Source organism: Cetorhinus maximus, chromosome 12, assembly GCF_964194155.1.
Source record: "Cetorhinus maximus chromosome 12, sCetMax3.hap1.1, whole genome shotgun sequence".
Lineage (NCBI taxonomy): Eukaryota > Metazoa > Chordata > Chondrichthyes > Lamniformes > Cetorhinidae > Cetorhinus > Cetorhinus maximus.
Window position 1 is genome coordinate 44,415,567 of NC_135890.1, and position 19,481 is coordinate 44,435,047.

General features: G+C 45.1%; 1 protein-coding gene across 4 annotated transcripts in view; it reads left to right on the forward strand.

Annotated features, from left to right (window-relative positions):
* Positions 1 to 19,481, forward strand: part of abcd2 (ATP-binding cassette, sub-family D (ALD), member 2) — a 146,073-nt gene that overhangs the window by 83,481 nt on the left and 43,111 nt on the right. For all 4 annotated transcript variants that reach the window (XM_078553517.1, XM_078553518.1, XM_078553519.1 and 1 more), the window contains one exon: positions 6,944 to 7,089. In XM_078553517.1, coding sequence (XP_078409643.1) covers positions 6,944 to 7,089 — 146 coding nt within the window. The remainder of the gene's footprint in view (positions 1 to 6,943; positions 7,090 to 19,481) is intronic.

Below are 19,481 nucleotides of genomic sequence, written 5' to 3' on the forward strand. Positions count from 1 at the left end.
AATGCTGGTATTGGGATTAAAGATGCCGGCTTAATCACTGTTTGTGGTTTTACTGTTATTTGACATGTATGACAGGTTCTACAGAATTTGACTACATCCCCATACAATCCTGACCAAATAAAATATCTCTGTATCTTTTTTTGTGTTTTCCTAATTCCGAAATATCGCCCCATTGGAATTTCATAAGCAATCCTCAGAATCTCATTTCTATACCCTAATGGGTTAACAATCTGGTGCACCTCCCTCCAGCTTTCATTTGCTGAGACATGATCCGACCTCCACTTTCTCATTAAAATATCTCCCTGAAAATACATTTTGCTTCTGTTTCTGAATAAGCCTCCTGATATAACTGTTCTTAATTTCAAATCGTTTTTCTGTAACTCCGCTAACCTCCTTGAGTTAAACACTTCAGCTGAATTGTCCTGTATTCTTTCCTCCTGAACAATGTTATCAAACACAGTGCCAGCTAATTGGATTTCAACACCTTTTCCTTGCCTTTGAACCACCTGCCTTTCTTGGTTTTTCTTGTTCTTCCCTATGAGCCTTTGATCTTGTTACAACACAATCAGGAAATAATCCAGGATGTTCCACCTGTAACACCTCTGTTGAAAACACTCCTACAGGCTGCTCAACTACAATAGGCATCATCCACATTTGTGATCCAGCTATATCATTACCCAGAATAAATTGAACCCCTGCAGTGGGCATTTTTCCACCACTCCAGCTATAACTTCACCATTCTTCTATTTGCTCTTTAAATTTACCTTCCACAATGGAATAGATTTAGCATCTCCATGAACCCCATTTATTATTGTCTGCTCCTGCAATACGGATTTACTAAACCCCTGTGTCTCCAAAAATTTTAACATCTTTACCTACTCCACCCTGTACACATGGAAAGACTTTCCCTTCAGACACAAAATATTTAAACATTTCTGCAACCTGCTCCTCAGAATTCTCTTGAGTAAACTGTGAATACATTCCTACTTCTTCACCTATCACTGATTCTCCCTGTTTCATCTGTACACAAACCACTGGTTTCTCTTGTGCCTGAACCTCAGAACCCACAGTACTTTTACTTCCAGAGCTTTTCTGTACCCCAATAATTCCAACAGATTTTTCCTGCAATTTCCAACACACTGACTTCATGTGCCCCACTTTATTACAATAAAAACACCTCAATTTTCAAATGTCACTTCTACCTTCAGCACCTTCCTTTTTATTCTGAGAAAAAACTCCCTGGGAACTTCCGGCTACTCCTTCTCTTCCCCAACTACCTACCTTCCTTTCATCTTCCCACTTTTTATCCTTTTCCAATTTGAAAGGGTGGCGAAAAAATGGTTTAGCTCTATGAACTAACTCATAATCATCAGCTATCTCTGCTGCTTGTCTTACAGAATCAACCCCCTGTTGCCCCACATGCGTTCTCACTACCGAAGGGATTGAATCTTTAAATTCTTCCAAAATAATTATTTTCCTAAGAGCTGCATACGTTGTCTCTATTTTTAACGCCAATATCCACCAGTCAAAATTACTTTGTTTACCCTTTCATAAGTCTGTCCAGGCTGTTTTCTCAGATTCCTAAATTTCTGCCTGTGTGCTCCAGGAACCAACTCATATACACTTAAAATAGCCTTTTTCACCACATCATAATTCACTGACATTTCTCCTGATAGCGAAGTACATACCTCATGTGCCCTACCCATTAATTTAGACTCTAATAATAACGTTCAGTTTTCCTGTGGCCATTTCATCTGTTTAGTTAGCTTCTCAAATGAAATAAAGAATGCTGCAATATCATTTTCCTCAAACTTTGGAAGAACTTGTACAAATTTAAATATCTCCCCACTGGATTCTACTCCGGAGATAAGTTCTTGCTCACCAACTTGCATCTCTTTGTTAACTGCCAACATTTTCAGTTGGAATTCTCTCTCTCTCTCTCTTTTTCTCTTTCCTCTTTCTCTATCTTCACAATTTCTAATTCCCTTTCCTGTTTTCTTTCTCTCACCTTTTCTACCTGTTCCCTTTTAAAAGCCATTTCTCTGTGCCTTTGCTTCTAATTCAAGTTTTTTCAGTTCCTTTGCTTGTTCAAATTCAAGCATCTTCATTTGTAACTGAAGTCTCACTACCTCCACCTGTGACTCACTAGTGTCAGGTTTCACTTCCGACTATAGATGCTGTGCTATACTTATAATTATATCTGATTTCCTAGCACCCTCAGGTACCCCCAATTTTAACTTATCTGCCAACTCTGTTAATTTACTTTTAGTTATTTTGTCCAACCCGATCAGAGTTATATCTTCTACTCTCAGACAAGACTTAGCAATTGCCAAAGCCATCTGGCAGTCTCACCACTTCTAAAATTACTCATCAACTCCTGAATTCAGAGTGTTTCTTGTACTCATAACCTTAAGATTCACCAATTCGAAACCATCAAGGAATTATAAATTTTATTCCCGGATGAGCCCCCAATTGTTATGGCACAGCAGCTGGTAAAGGCTGTTATTTAAAATCCCAGAGGGAAACTTTAAACAACTGTCAAAACCTATATTTTCAATTGGTATGTTTGAGATGCAGCTCTAAATTAGGAATAAGACCACCAGTTCTCGAGAGGTTTTATATCAAACTAAATGAGATATTTATTAATTTACAACAAATTAAACATATACACATGTCTACAAATTATTGCTATCATAATGTTTAACAAATTCCAAATTAATCTCCAATAAGGCAACAACAACTTTAAGCAGACACCAGGCAAGGTATTTTCTCCATACAAATTCAAAATGAGGTTCCTTTCAATTTAGTTCCTTTGCAGACAGTTGCAAGCTTTGATCTTATATGCCTCTGCTTTGCACACACAAACTCCCTTCTGTTATATCCAACACTCCCCTTTGAATGTAAATTCTCATTCTCTTTCATAGTACCAATTTTATTCGTAATATAAACATTGCATGGTGTCTCCTAGCTAGGTGCAGGATTTCATTCCCACTCTAGAATGCTCTATTCAACAAAATGCAAATGTAGCTCTACCTCTGTTTACATCTCAAAACTACGATACATCAAAGCACCCAGACTACCTGGTTTTAATCCAATTAAGACACACACAGACACACCCACAGACTAAATCTTTATTTTAAAAAAATTAATTTCCAATAACATTATTTACATTAATAGTTTCATGACACTGGGAAGTAATTTCTAAATGGAAATAGACTGTTAATTGTGAATTTATCCCAGCATTCTGGCTTCAGCTAGCGCACAGGTTTCCTGAGCTGTGTGGAACTCGCTCGGGCCAACAAGACAAGAGCACAGATAGAGCTATTGTTCGTTGAAACCAGTATATTGGAAAGCTTTTAATTAGTGTACCTGGATAGCACCTGGGCTGCCTATGTGAAATGCCTGTGCTCACAAGCACTTGCTCCGTCTTCACTGCTTCACATGTAATTTTCAACTTTTCGGAAGTCACTGCATCTCACTTGGACTTTACTCCTCTGATCTCCCCTGCTGTCAGCCTTCACTATGGCAAGGGAGCAGCTTATGGAGCTCTATCTTGAATCTCTGATGAGGATCGATGACACCGAACACCAACAGAATGAAGAGCCTTCTCCTCAGCCCCATGCCACTCCACAGGACAGAGAGGATAGACACAGAGATCCAGTTCAAAGGAGGCAATTCTTTCAACACAAGGTCCACAGGCAGAGGATCAGCTTTGTTGACATGTCTGAGCACCAAGTCATTGCTGATATCCTGGAACAAGAGCTCCTTCACTGTGGCCCCGGTGGGAAAGCATTGCCAATGGCCATCCTGGTGCCTATTACTGAAGGGCCTATCCCAGTTCTCTGCCTAGAGTTGTGTCCTTTCTTCTGCAAAGAGAAAAAGCAGAGAATTAGAGAAATGGATTATTCAGAGAGAATGCAATGACAGCATTTGTGGAGGTGACTGTGAGGCATGGGTGCAAGATGTCAATAAAAAGACGTTGAGTGTTGGCTGTTCAGACGGTCATGTGAAGAATGTCTGGAGAGAAAGGAATGAGTCAAGTTGCAAGGTGTGGTGGCCTGTGCTGGAGAATGATGAAGTCCGAGTGTGGGGGTGGCACCTGAAAGTAGGACACCACTCACCTTTGCTTCCCTTGTGAGGTCACTGAACCTTTAGGGCACTGTATCTAGGTTCAAGAGACCACACTTTTGCTGCTCACTTCTTCAAACACTTCTATCCATGCCTGATTGATTTGAGAGGCTAGCGTGGAATATAGGAACACAGGAACAGAAGTAGGCCATTCAGCCATCAAGCCTGCTCTGCTATTCAGTTAGATCATGGCTGATCATTTACGTCAATGCCACTTTCCCACACTATCTCCATATCCCTTGATGTCATTAGTCTCCAGAAATCTATTGATTTCTGTCTTGAACATGTTAAGTGATTGAGCTGGGGTAGAGAATTCCAAAGATTCACCACTCTCCAAGTGAAGAAATTCCTCCTTATCCCAGTCTTAAGTGGCCTACTCCTTATCCTGAGAAACAGCATTTTACCAATCGTTCAGATCCCTCAGCAGAACTTCCAGGGAAGATCCTTTCCGTTCCTGTGGTTGCTGAGGCCTCAGGAAGCAAAGTAAAGTTTAGTCATTTTGACCCCTGCTGGGCACCCTTTAACTAAAGATTTATTCCTGTAACAGCATGTGAATCTCCATTATGCTGATACCTTGTGATTGGACAAGAAACCTGTAAGCAGGGTGTTATGCTGTGGTTGAGTTGAAGAACTACAGCAAAGCTCACTTCAGTGACAAACTGATTCCCAACCAGTTCCTGGCCCCCGACCAGCTCTTGCCCCACCCCAAGGTAAGCAGATTAGTGTAAATAAAATTCTGCCCAGTGTATCTGGGAATTGAGTCTGGAAAGGATAGACTGTCTCTATGAACTGTAACTGATCTGTGTGAATATTTATTTTTACATATCACAGACTTATAATCAGTGCATTTTGAGTTATCAGCTTGGTGGGACTGTGATAGCTTTTTAATAAACTGCTGGTCAGCTTTTACTAATTGTCTACATTGGCAGGTGTACAAGAAATTTTATCTTGAGCATTTAAAAGTGTACACAGCTGAAATGATGAATAGCAGAAAAACAAGATCTTGTTACTTGCTTGTCAGACAGATATTGTCATTTCATAATTATTTATTTGTACAGTTTTTTTTACTTCTACATGAATAGCATATTATACACCTTTGATACAAGCTAAAAACCAACAAGGTGATAGAAGGCATTTCAACTTAAAGGTTTCTATAGTTATTTGGGCTAACCCCAGATCTTCAAAATAATTCAATTTGCAAATATTCTTTCAGTTTTATTCATTTATGAACATTTATACGGGTGCATAAGACTTGTGTCAATTTTGGGTCTCACAAAGTTCACTTGTTCATTATATTTTCCCAAGCTTGATAAAGCACAAGCCAACAGTTCAATCTGCTGGATGTGCTCCTGCTACATCTCATTTGTATCTTCAGTGTTCTCAGAAATTCTGCCTTTAGATCACAATGATTTAATCTCTGTACTCACCACAGTCGATACAGATGAAATTGAGCACTGTGGAATCTGCGAGCCTCTACTAGCATCCTTAAACTATTATAGCCTTTCTGTTTAATGTTTTCAAAAACATAGGGCTGAATTTTCCCCCTGTTGGGGGGGTTGTGCGAGGGGGCGGGGGGCGTGAACCCGAATGGCCGCCATTTTACATGGGTGGGCCAATTAAGGCCCGCCCAGCGTGACGCGCACCCGGAAGTGCTGAGTGCTCCCTGTGCAGGTGGTGGGGGGAATCACAGAGTCATTCTCTGCGCTCTTTCACGCATGCGCATGAAAGAGTGCAGATATCTCCCTGAAGCACAGAGGTGCCTCAGGGAGATCGGTTTGACATGTGTAAATTTACACAGAGGGAAATAAAAACTTTTAAAACATGTCCCCTCATATGACACTGTCACATGAGCTGGGACATGTGAAAGAATTATTTTTAAAAATTTTCTTGGCTTTTAAAACACTTCATGAAACCTCATCCCGCCCGTGGATGAGGTTTCATGATAAATGCGAAGGCCACCTGGGCTCTTCGCCTGCCCGCCTACCTTAAGGTTGGACGGGCAGCTCAGCTAATTGAAGTAATTACTATTTAAATGGCCGTAATAGGCCTTTGAAAGTTCAGTCATCTGCGCGCCCGCCGAACTAAAATGTAAATGAAGCATGGTGACGTTGGAACACCTGCCCGACATCACCACGTGTCATTTTACACATCGGCGAGCAGGCCCCGCCTCCGCTTGCCGACTAGAGAATCCTGCCCATAATGTCCTTGGTCTCCCGACAAATGCACCATCACTTCTGTGTTTTCAGCATTTGTATTCTTCCCTTTAAGCTCTTACTTCCTCCAACGTAAGTGAATGGATGTTAGATATGGGCACAGCATCGGTTAAAAACCTGTTATACTGTCTTACCTTGGAGTATTCTTTTAAAGCACAAAGAAGTATAGAATCTTACAGGATAGAAGCAAATTAGAACAGCTGCTTTAAAGATTCACAACTTAATAATGCATGTAAATCTAATGGCATATAAAGATTCAGACAAAATCAAGTGGGACTTTGAAAGCTTTCTGCTATGTCAGGAGTAGCTAATCTTTCAAACCTCAAGAACTGAAAGATGATTTATGTTTCAATAAAAAGCTTCAAGTTTTATGTATGTTATATACTGATCTTAATATTGAAATCTCTGGAGGCTCAATTACTGGTGCAGATTCTTGCTCAGTTGAACATTGGAAATTGGATGAACAGACCTCTACATCTGATTTATGATTTGTGCATTCATTGAGACAATCTACAACCATTTACCCTATTATAATTGCAGGTATATCATGTATTGTATTGTCTATCAATTGTTTAACTATTTATTTTCATCTGTATTCACAGGCCTTACATGTCTGTTGGAACTTTAAGAGATCAGGTTATCTATCCGGACTCAGTGGAAGACATGAGCGAGAAAGAGTACACAGATCTGGACCTGGAGCATATCCTAGACATTGTTCACCTGAATCACATAGTGCAGAGAGAGGGAGGTATGAGTGTGCTTCTACAAATGACTACTATTTTATTAGAGAGCATTTCTGTAAGATATTTTAATTCCCAAAGTTTATCATTGCAGCTTGCTTCCAAGTTTGGACTTCATAGATGGATTTGATCTAAAGGTAGTACCTTAAATTAGTGCCCCTTCACCCCAATAGTTACAGAACAGCGTACTGTCCAACTCATCACAAGTAACACCATGGGAATCTGATGGTCCATGATTAATACATAATAAACACAAACGTTGTTTGCACAGGATTATACGGGGAGAATTTTCTCCCTGTCAGGCGGGCCGGTTGGGAGCGGGCGCGGAGCCAATCACCATCCATGATTGGCTACGTGCTGCCATTTTATGTGGGTGGGCCAATTAAGGCACGCCCAGCGTGACGCACACCTGGAAGCACTCAGTGCTACCTGTGTGGGCGGGGGGGAGGAAGGAGAGTCAGGGCTTGCACTCCTTTGTGCATGCATGCGAAAGAGCACAGAAATCTCCCTGAGGCAGCTCCTTGCCTCAGGGAGATTAAGTTCAGTGCAAAGAATGGTTTAAAAAAAAATTTATTCAGACATGTCCCCTCATGTGACAGTGTCACATGAACTGGGACATGTTTATGAATTTTAATTTAAAAAAAAATAATTAATTAAGAAATCCTTCATGAAACCTCATCCCGCCCGTGGATGAGGTTTCATGAAAAATGCGAAGGCCGCCTGGGCTCTTCGCCTGCCTGCCAACCTTAAGGTTGGACAAGCAGTTTTCTCATTAGGGTTAATTGTATAATTAGTGGCCTTAACAGGCCTTTGACGGTTCGGCGGGCGCGCAGCCAACTCCAGTGCGCGCCCGCTGAATGGAATATCAGAATGACGCGCGATGACATCGGGATGCATGCCCGACGTCACCACATGTCATTTTATGCTTCACTGTGCGGGGCCCGCCCCCGCATGCTGAGCAGAAGATTCTGGCTTATGTGAATTATTTTTGTGTAGACATGCATTTTCACTCAAGGTATTTTTGGAACACTTGGAAGTATTATCAGGCACTCTATCAACCAGTATCCTCCAGTGACCAGAATTTCTGACAGTTTGATTTTTTTCTAAAGGTGATCACTTTCAGTGTTCAGATAATGCATTCTTTAAAAAGATAATATTAACAATAGATTGTAAATCTGCAGAAGTTGTTCTTAGGCTTTACTTTGAAATTATTGAATCAGGTTTGGTTATTGTGCCTGAACAAAGATATAGAAACATCGAAAATAGGAGCAGGAGAAGGCCATTTGGCCCTTCGAGCCTGCTCCGCCATTCATTATGACCATGGCTGATCATCCAACTCAATAGCCTGCTCCTGCTTTCTCCCCAGATCCTTTGATCCCTTTCGCCCCAAGAGCTATATCTAACTCCTTCTTGAAAACATACAATGTTTTGGCCTCAACTACTTTCTGTGGTATTGAATTCCACAGGCTCATCATTCTCTGGGTGAAGAAATTTCTCTTCATCTCAGTCCTAAATTGTCTACCCCGTATCCTCAGACTGTGACCCCTGGTTCTGGACTCCCCCACCATTGGGAATATCCTTCCTGCATCTACCCTGTCTAGTCCTGTTAGAATTTTATAGGTTTCTATGAGATCCCCCCTCATTCTTCTGAGCTCCAGCGAATATAATCCTAACCGACTCAATCTCTCCTCATATGACAGTCCTGCCATCCCAGGAATCTGTCTGGTAAACCTTCACTGCACTCCCTCTATAGCAAGAACATCCTTCCTCAGATAAAGAGACCAAAACTGCACACAATATTCCAGGTGTGGTCTCACCAAGGCCCTGTATAATTGTAGCAAGGCATCCCTGCTCCTGTACTCGAATCCTCTCGCTATGAACGCTAACATACCATTTGCCTTCTTTACCGCCTGCTGCACCTGTATGCTAATCTTCAGCGACTGGTGTACAAGGACACCCAGGTATCGTTGCACATTCCCCTCTCTCAATTTATAGCCATTCATATAATAATCTGCCTTCCTGTTTTTGCTACCAAAGGGGATAACCTCACATTTATCCACATTATACTGCATCTGCCATGCATTTGCCCACTCACTCAGCTTGTCCAAATCACACTGAAGCATCCCTGCATCCTCCTCACAGCTCATTCTCCCACCCAGCTTTGTGTCACCTGCAAATTTTGAGATATTACATTTAGTTCCCTCATCTAAATCATTAATATATATTGTGAATAGCTGGGATCCCAGCACCGATCCCTGCGGTACCCCACTCGTCACTGCCTGCCATTCGGAAAAAGACCCGTTTATTCTTACTCTTTGTTTCCTGTTTGCCAACCAGTTTTCTATCCATCTCAATACACTACCCTCAATCCCATGCACTTTAATTTTACACGCTAATCTCTTATGTGGGACTTTGTTGAAAGCCCAAATAAACCACATCCACTGGCTCCCCCTCATCAACTCTACTAGTTACATCATCGAAAAATTCCAGAAGATTTGTCAAGCATGATTTCGTAAATCCATGCTGACTCTGTCCGATTCTGCCACTGTTTTCCAAGTGCTCAGCTATTAAATCTTTTATAATGGACTCTAGAATTTTCCCCACTACCGACGTCAGGCTGACTGGTCTATAATTTCCTGTTTTCTCTCTACCTCTCTTTTTAAATAGTGGGGTTACATTAGCTACCCTCCAATCTGTAGGAACTATTCCAGAGTCGATAGAACCTCGGAAGATGACCATCCACTATTTCTAGGGCCACTTCCTTAAGTACTCTGGGATGTAGATTATCAGGCCCCGGGGATTTATCGGCCTTCAATCCCATCAAATTCCCCAACACCATTTCCCTACTAATACTGATTTCTTTCAGTTCCTCCCTCTCACTGAACCCTGTGTTCCCCAATGTTTCTGTTATGTTATTTGCGTCCTCCTTTGTGAAGACAGAACCAAAGTATGTATTTAGCTGGTCAGCCATTTCTTTGTTCCCCATTATAAATTCCCCTGTTTCTGACTGTAAGGGACCTACATTTGCCTTCACCAATCTTTTTATCTTCACATACCTATAGAAACATTTACAGTCAGTTTTTATGTTGCCCGTAAGCTTACTTTCGTACTTTATTTTCCCCTTCTTAATCAATCCCTTGGTCCTCCTTTGCTGAATTCTAAATGCTTCCAATCCTCAGGTCTGTTGTTTTTTCTGGCCAATTTGTATGCCTCTTCCTTGGATCTAATACTATCTCTAATTTCCCTTGTAAGCCATGGTTTGGCCACCTTTCCTAGTGTACTTTTGCGCCAGACAGGAATAAACAATTGTTGCAGTTCACCCATGCACTCTTTGAATGTTTGCCATTGCCTATCCACCGTCATCCCTTTAAGTAACGTTTCCCAATCCATCATAGCCAACTCGCGCCTCATACCATCATAGTTTCCTTTATTAAGATTCAGGACCCTAGACTCAGAATCAACTATATCACTCTCCATCTTGATGAAGAATTCTATCATACTATGGTCGCTCATCCCCAAGGGGCCTCACACAACTAGATTGCCAATTATTCCTTTCTCATTAAATAATACCCTCTCTAGGATGGCCTGTTCGGTAGTTGGTTCCTCAACGTATTGGTCCAGAAAACCATCCCGTTTACACCCCAGGAATTCCTCCTCTACGGTATTGTTACTAATTTGATTTGCCCAATCTATGTGCAGATTAAAGTCACCCATAATTACAGATGTTCCTTTATTGCATGTGGCTCTAATTTCCTGTTTAATGCCATTCCCAACACCACCACTACAGTTTGGGGGTCTATATACAACACCCACTAACGTTTTTTGCCCCTTAGTGTTTCTCAGCTCTACCCGTACAGATTCCACATTGTAGGAGCTAATATCTTTCCTCACTATTGCGTTAATTTCCTCGTTAACCAGCAAAGCAACTCCACCAAGATATTAGCTTTTCCTTTTTGTCTGTCCTTCCTAAATACTGAATACCCCTGGATGTTTATTTCCCATCCCTGGTCACCCTGCAGCCATGTTTCCGTAATCCTGACTATACCATACCTGTTTACATCTATTTACGTGGTTAATTTATCCACTTTATTGCGAATGCTTCTCACATTAAGGCACAAAGCCTTAAGGCTTGTCTTTTTAACATTACTTGTCCCGTTCCCACTATTTTTCACTGAGGCCCTGTTTGATTCTTGCCCTTGATTTCTCTGACAATCACTTCTCTTATTCCCCTTTCTGTCTTTTGTTCTTGTTCTTGATTCCCCCTCCTCTGACTCCTTGCATAGGTTCCCATCCCCCTGCCATTTTAGTTTAAACCCTCCCCAACCACTCTAGCAAATATTTCCCCTTGGACATCAGTCCCGGTCCTGCCCAGGTGTAACCCGTCCAGTTTGTACTGGTCCCACCTTCCCCAGAACTGGTCCCAATGTCCCAGGAACCTGAAGTCCTCCCCCTCATACCATCTTTTCAGCCACGTATTCATCCGATATATCCTGGTATTTCTACTCTGGCTGGCACGTGGCACTGGTGGTAATCCTGAGATCACTACCTTTTGAGGCCCTACTTTTCAATTTACTTCCTAACTCCCTATATTCTGCTTTTAGGACCTCATCCCTTTTTTTTTACCTATGTCATTTGTACCAATGTGTACCACGACCACTGGCTGTTCATCCTCCCACTTCCGAATGTCCTGTAGCCACTCTGAGACATCCTTGACCCTAGCACCAGGGAGGCAACATACCATCCTGGAGTCTCGTTTGCAGCCACTGAAATGCCTCTCTGTTCCCCTTACAATTGAATCCCCTATAACTATTGCATTCCCACACTTTTTACTCCTCCCCTGTGCAGCAGAGCCAACCGTGGTGCAACGAATTTGGCTGTTGCTGCTTTCCCCTGAGAAACCATTCCCCCCAACAGTATCTGTTTTTCAGGGGAATAGCCACAGGAGATTCCTGCACTGGCTGCCTAGACCTCTTGCTCTGCCTGGTGGTCACCCATTCCTTTCCTGCCTGTGAAATCTTAGCCTGCGGCGTGACCACCTCTCTGTACATGCTATATACTGCACCTTGTCTTGTGTCCGGAGTGATGTAACTCTCCATTAACCGGCATTTTTGTTTATCGACAGCACCCATTCCCCAAGCATGCCGATAACAAAGGTTCTACTGTATTTTGAAATCTCCCTTAGTTTTTAACACCAGTGATGAACAGAAAAATCATACAAAAAATGTTTTTGAAATTCTTGCATATTTATTAACTTCTTTGCTGTTTCTGTTTTAGTTTGCAGTAATTATAAATGTTGGAAACGTCTTTATTGTCCACATTAAGTTAGTCAGCTGAAATTTATGTAGTTGTTATTACACTTGGTAGTGCTTTGCCCCATGCAGTTCAATTGTGTTACCCATTTCCAAAGGGTAGATTTACATATTTTGTCACTTTGCTTTTGGAAGAATAGTCACTGATGTAGCTTCTGTTGGCTTCTTACGTTGCATTTCATAACCTTCTCTCCTGTGTAATTTGTTTCCAGTTTACCAAAGGGTGTCAACCTGAGTTTTTAAGCTGAATCATATGCCAATTATCATGTTAATAAATAATCTTCAAGTAATCTGTTGAACCACATTTCCCATTATGAAAAATGATTTACTGGCAATTGGTAAGAGTCTGGACACAATGCAGTAAGCATTACATAAGCAAATTAGATTCCACTGCACGCTTGGGGTGGTTGCTTTAGATGGACTACCAGTTTATTGGCACAAAGCATAAGGATGTGGGATAAAATTATCCTCTGAGTTCCCAATGGAGAACTTTGCTCATTGGGAATGAAAATGCTTAAATTAACTCACACCACCCATGATTTTCTAACCATTAAAATTAATGGGTGCAGTATTGTAAACTACATGAACATGCTTTCCCAATTCAATGCTCCCAGTGTTTCCATTGATAACATTCAAATGCAAAATTGACCAGATTCTTGCATGCACACAGTACATTTCCCTTTATTCCAAAAACATGTCCAAAGTTTTGTTCGACATTAATTTTCCTTTCTCTCAAGAAATTGTGGTGCCTAAGTTTATCTGTTACTCCTGTAACTGGAGAGTAAACATTGGTCAGAATATTGCTGTCTGCGTGCGAGGGCATGCGCCCGACACGCCAACACGTAAAATGACGTGGCGTGCGCCCGACGTCATTGCGCATCATTTCAGTATTGTATTCAGTGGGCGCGCACCGAGGTGACTGCGCGCCCACGGAACTGCCAAAGGGTTACTAAGGCCATTAAGAAAGTAATTTAGCTCATTAACAATGCTGTTAATAACAATAACAGGCAAAGAGCCCAAGCGGCCTTCGCGTTTTCCAGGAAACCTCATCCGCGGGTGGGATGAGGTTTCCTGAAGGTTTAATAAAATAAATACATTTTGTTAAATTGACGAACATGTCTCAGCTCACGTGACACTGTCACATGAGGGGACATGTCTGAATAATTTTTCACTTTATTGGTAAAAAAAGTTTCATTATGTACTTAATCTCCCTGAGGCAGCTCCGTGCATGAGCGCAGGACCCGACTCTCCCTCCTCCCCCCGCCCACACAGGTAGCGCTGAGTGCTGCGGAACCCATATTACGCTGGGTGGGCCTTAATTGCGCCCGCGATTGGGTCCGAGCTGCCATTTTGTGCGGGTGGGCCAATTAAGGCCCGCTCAGCACATTTCTGACTCCCGTTGGAAAGCGAGAGTGTGGGCTGCGGCGGGCGTGCACAGACCACAGGGTCCAATGGCGACCCGGCAGTCTGTTTAAAGGAAGACCTGGCAGCCTCCTGTAGGCTGCTCACAATGGCCACTTCCAGGTCACACCGCAGGGGTCAGCTGAGCAGGGCACGCTGGAGGAAAGGGCAGAGGAGCAGGGCAGGCTGCAGGGTCTGCTACAGGAGCAGGGCAGGCTGCAGGGTAGGCCAGCAGGGGGCCAATGTGCCGATCGCTTTTCTGATGACTGCCTTGCTGCCCTCCTCGAGGAGGTGGAAGCACGTCGGGAGGTGTTGGTCCCCCAGGTTGGGAGGAGGAGGGGGCCGCCCCACAAGACTAAACGTGCCTGGGAGGAGGCGGCGGAGGTGGTCAGCTCCTGCGACGTGGTGCGGCGCACCTGGATCCAGTGCCATAATCGCTTCAACAATTTGTTGCAGTCTGGATGGGTGAGTACCATGTTGGCATTGGGCATTTAAACCAGCAGGTAGCCTTAGCCTTTGAGGCGCACCCCCCGCCATGTCTTACTGTTGTGACTGCATTGAACCATGTTGGACATTTCTCGTACGCTGGGTGAGCAAGCAGATAGTGCCCATGCTTAGATCAGCCTGAGTGGTTCATGAGGAAATGAGTTCTCCCCCGCACCACGTGTTGCTCTTAGTCGCACATGACTAGTCTGGGGGCAACCTGCAGGAGATGCAACTAGGCGCATACTCAGAAGCCCAACACATGTCCTATTCACGGTGATGAGATGGTGGAAGGGGAGCCTCAAGGTGTCGTGGCCAAGAGCCATCTGCTGCTCTCGACGCTGCACGTAGTTGCGCCTCCTTGCTATGGGAGCAAAGACCATGTGTGTCCTAAAGTGATGTACGCAGAACGTGTCCAGGCTGGCCGTTGGGGGGGTGGGGTTGGGAGCAGGCATTCTATCTTTGTGTGATGATCAGCAGTAGCGGGGAGAGGAGGCACTGGAGGCCTGATATGGGCCACTGTGGTTGGGGTGCGACGCGCATGTGCAGAGTCCATGTGCAAATTGCCTCAATGAATGGTCTTCTCTGTTTTTCAGGAGAAGAATGCTCACAATGTGTCTGAGCATTCGAGGACTGGAGGCGGCCAGGCCCAGCTGCTGATGTTAAGCTGCTTTGAAAAGGAGGCCCTGGAGCTTGAGAGGCACCATGCACCCAGGTCAACTAGTGTGGGTGAGGCTGGGGTGGAATGGCCAGGTATTTAAATGAGATCCGCTATGTCCTCCCAACATCCATAGCACTAATGCTTGTTTGATTTGTTATTGTTGCAACATTGCTCAGTTACAGAGTGATAGAGTCAGAGGTGTGGAGCACAGAAAAAGGTCCTTTGGCCCTTCGAGGATGCGCGTGTCAAACACGTTCTTAAGTCTCCTAATCCCATTTCCCAGCACTATGCCCATGGCCTTGTATGCCATGGCATCGCAACTGCACACCCACATACTTGTTAGGAGGGTTTCTGTGTCCACCACCCTTTCAGGCGGTGCGTTCCACATTCCCAACACACTCGGTGTGCAAAAGTTGCTCATCACCTCACCTATCAACCTCATGCCCCCTACCTTAAATCTATGCCACCTGGTTACTCATCCCTCCACCAAGGCGAGAAGTTCCTTTCTGTTGACCCTATCTATGCCCCTCATGTTATACACCTCAATAATGTCACGCCTCAATCTCCTCTGCTCCAGGGGAAATAACCCCAGTCTTTGCTATGTCTCCTCATAAGTCAAACTCTCCAGCCCAGCCAGCATCCTGGTCAACGACCTCTGCACTCTCTCCACTCCAATCACATCCCTCCTGTGAAGCACATTTCAGAACTGCACGCAGGACTATAGGTGTGGCCTAGGTAGCATTTTCTGTACTTGGAACATTACCTCCCTGCTCCTATATTATATGCTTTGGCTAATAAAGGTAAGTATGGCATTTGCCTTCTTAAACACCTTATGTATCTGTCCCACTACCTTAATGGGCCTGTCGACATGCACAGCAAGGTCCCTCTGATCCTCCTTACTTTCCACGGTCCTACCATTCATCATGTATTCCTGTGCCTTGTTTTTCCTGCCCAAGTGCATCACCTCACACTTATCCACATAACATTCCATTTGGCATTCCTTAGGCCATCTGACCAGCCCGTCTATATCCGCCTGTAATCTAAGGGGATCATCCTCACTATTTTCTACCCCACCAATATTCATCTCCAAAGGTTCTGAAAGGTTGAGCACATAATGAGCCAGGGGGAAAGGGATGAAGTGTGTCACTGTGTGCACGCTAACTGATCCACTGTCCTTGTTGTTAATTTCAGCATCATCAGAGCCTGGCCGCCAGGAGGATTGCAGATGCCCCCTCTCACACCTGAGAGTCCTCAAGTGTCACCTGCGTCGCACCATTTCTGCGAGGCAGGAAACCAGCGCAGATACTAGCACTTCGATGGGCATTGCAACATCAGTTAGTGTACCGGGGCACAGTGGAGAGGGCACTTCACAATTGCTGGAGGAGCTGGCAGAGTCGGAGAGTGCTGAAGGTGCCAGCAGTCGGAGGACTGCAGGGGACCAAGCACATTCTCAGTCGGTGCGTGATGATGTGCCTCTGGAGTTGTTTGTGACCCAGCAGCTGCAGGAAATGCGGCCAGGTGTGCGGGAGCATCTGGGAGTGTTACATGAGAGCTTCGCTTGGTGTCTGTGGTGGAGGAGTCCACACGGAGCCTCATTGATGCAATGAGCCTCATGCTTCTTCAAGTTGTGGTTAGAGAGTGGCGACTCTCGTGGAGAGGCACCTCCAGGAGAAGAATCAGGTCCTCCTGCGGTTACGCTCAGACCTGCAAGCCCTCACAGCGCCAGTGGTCACAGCTGGTCATTGCCGATTTTCTGCCTGTCGGGCGGGCGGAGTCCCGAGTCAGCATTTAGCCCCTCAGCATTCCCTTGTGCTTCCTCATCCTCAGAATCAGTGCTGGACTCATCGTGTTGCAGCCGCATCCAGTGCGTCAATGTCTTCATCGTCCAGTGTGTCCCCCCTTTCCAGTGCTAGATTGTGCAGAGCGCAGCATGGAACACTATCACTGACACACGATCTGGGGGGTACTGGAGTGCGCCCCCTGAACCGTCCAGGCATCGGAGGCGCACCTTGAGAAGACCGATGGCTCTCTCCGCCACAGCCCTCGTGGAGGCGTGGCTCCTATTGTACCGCTGCTCAGCTTCTGATCTTGGATGGTGGAGAGGTGTCATGAGCCACCTTCTGAGGGGATAGCCCTTGTCACTCAGCAGCCAACCATCCAGCTGGGCTGGAGCACTGAAGAACCCCGGCACCTGGGAGTGTCTGAGGATACAGGCGTCGTGGGAGCTGCCTGACTACCTGGCACAGACTTGTAAAATCAGCATCCTGTTGATCACACATTATCTGCACGTTCATGGAGTGGAAGCCCTTCCTATTGACGAAGGCACCGGGTTCACCTGCTGGCGCCTTGATGGCCACGTGTGCAGTCGATTGCACCCTGGACACGGGGGAAGCCAGCAATGGCCGTGAAGCCTCTGGCTCACTGTGCCTGACTTGCCTGGTCGCAGCAGAAGCGGATGAAGGTCAATGAACGCCTGAACAGAGTGTCTGTGACCTGCTTGACACAAGTGTGGACAGCTGATTGAGAGATGCCGTAAAGATCACCCACCGAGCCCTGGAAGGAACCAGAGGCATAGAAGTGGAGGGCAACTGTGACCTTCAGAGGCACTGGCATGGGGTGTCTGCCCACACAGTTCACGGAGATCTCAGGGTCAATCATCTGACAGATGTAATTGACTGTCTCCCTTGACAGTTGGTGCCTCCTTCGGCACTGCACCTCAGTCATATTGAGGTAGCTGCTTCGCCGCCTGAATACCCTGGCAGCTGGATAGTGGCGTCTTCTGCGGCCCCTTCCACCTTGGACAACCTCTTGGCCCAGCGCCCTTTGTGCATGCGCCTGTGCTCCTCAAGGTGGCTCCCCTTTAGGCTGATTGTCCACTACTGCCCTCCTCCTTATTCTAGCCCTCCCTTCCTTCTCAGAGGAGCTGCCTCGAGTGGACATGTCAAAACGCATACCTATGCTAAAGGGAGGCCTCCGGAAAGCTGCAGGCCCGATAAAGATTACTGACTGCAGAGTGCTGACCTGAAGGTTCAAAATAAACAGAAAGCTGCTGGAATTCATTCTGAACTTCTACAGATCACAGAGTCACACAGGCAAGTTTAAAAAACTTTCTGCAATAAAGACTCTCAGACCAGACTGACAACCCCACTGAGCCCCCTTATCCCGCCCGTGGATGAGTTTCATTAAAAAGTCTTACCCGCCTGTCCGTTGCACCCGTGCACTGACCCGAAGATCGCGGGCGCCTGAAAATCGCCGTCGATTGACGATTTAAGGGCCTTAACTAACCTGTTAATTAATGGCGGGCACACGTCGAACTTCATCACGCGCCCGCCCAGCGAAATAGCGCGATGGTGCGCGGTGACGTCGGGACTCTTGCCCAATGTCACCACGCGTCATTTTTCACGTTGACGTGCAGGGCCCACCCCCAGCACGTCAAGGAGAAAATTCTGCCTATGTGTTTTCAACCTAATGGAAGGTTTGTTCCAGTGCAGGTGACCATACTATTGCCATTTTTCACTAGAAGCCTAGGGGAGAATTTTTCGCTCGTCGGGCAGTTGTGCCCCTGACCCGACCAAGCGTAAAATGACAGGTGATGATGTCGGGCGAGCATCCCGACCTCATTGCACAGCTGCGCGATATTCCAGTCAGCGGACGCGTGCCAGAGTCGGCAGCGTGCCCGCCAAAAATTAAAAGGGCAATAAATGGGTAAGTGAATGAAATTTTACACTGCCCGTGCAACCTTACGGTTGGCAGGCAGGCAAAAAGGCCTAGTGGCCTTTGCATTTTTTAGGAAACCTCATCCGTGGGCAGGATGAGGTTTCCAACAGCAAATAATCAAATAAAAATTTTAAAATTTAATTAATAACATGTCCCTGCTCATGAGTCACATGAGGGACCATGTTTTATAACATTTTAGAAATCTTTAATTTTAATGTTCTAATCTCGTCATCTCCCTGAGGCAGCTCTGTGCTTTAGGGAGCTTTTCCAGCATGCGTGAACTTCCGCTCTTGCTCTCTCTCTCCCCCCCCACCACACACACAGGCAGCGCTGCTGCACGCGACTCACACTGGGCAGGCCTTAATTGGCCCGCCAGTGTGAAATCACGGTCCAGCCTCGATGGTAGGCAGCGGTTGGCTTCCCAACCACCCCCGCCGAGCCTGCCCAACAAGAGAAAGATCCTCCCCCTAATGTTTGTGCCATATGAAAAAGTAGATGCCAGTTCTTCTTGGGTTAGATAGCCTGATTATGCCACACAATGGATGACATGATCAGTTGCACTAAAACCTGCACGCAGGTGTAAATGCACCAGGTAAAAAAAATGGAGGAGACCAGGCTGGGCAGCTAAGATCCCCTAGGTAAATTATCCTACCTAAGGCCTGTGGGAACTAACCTCCAGGGATTTTTATCTTGGGCATCAAGGTCATGCACTCAAAGCTGGCGGGTATTTCTTGGCATATGCTTTTCAAACCCAGTAATATTCCCTGGAGCTGCCTGCAATTTTAATAATGCGTCCAAGTGAGAAATCATAGTTCAAATCTTCATGCTT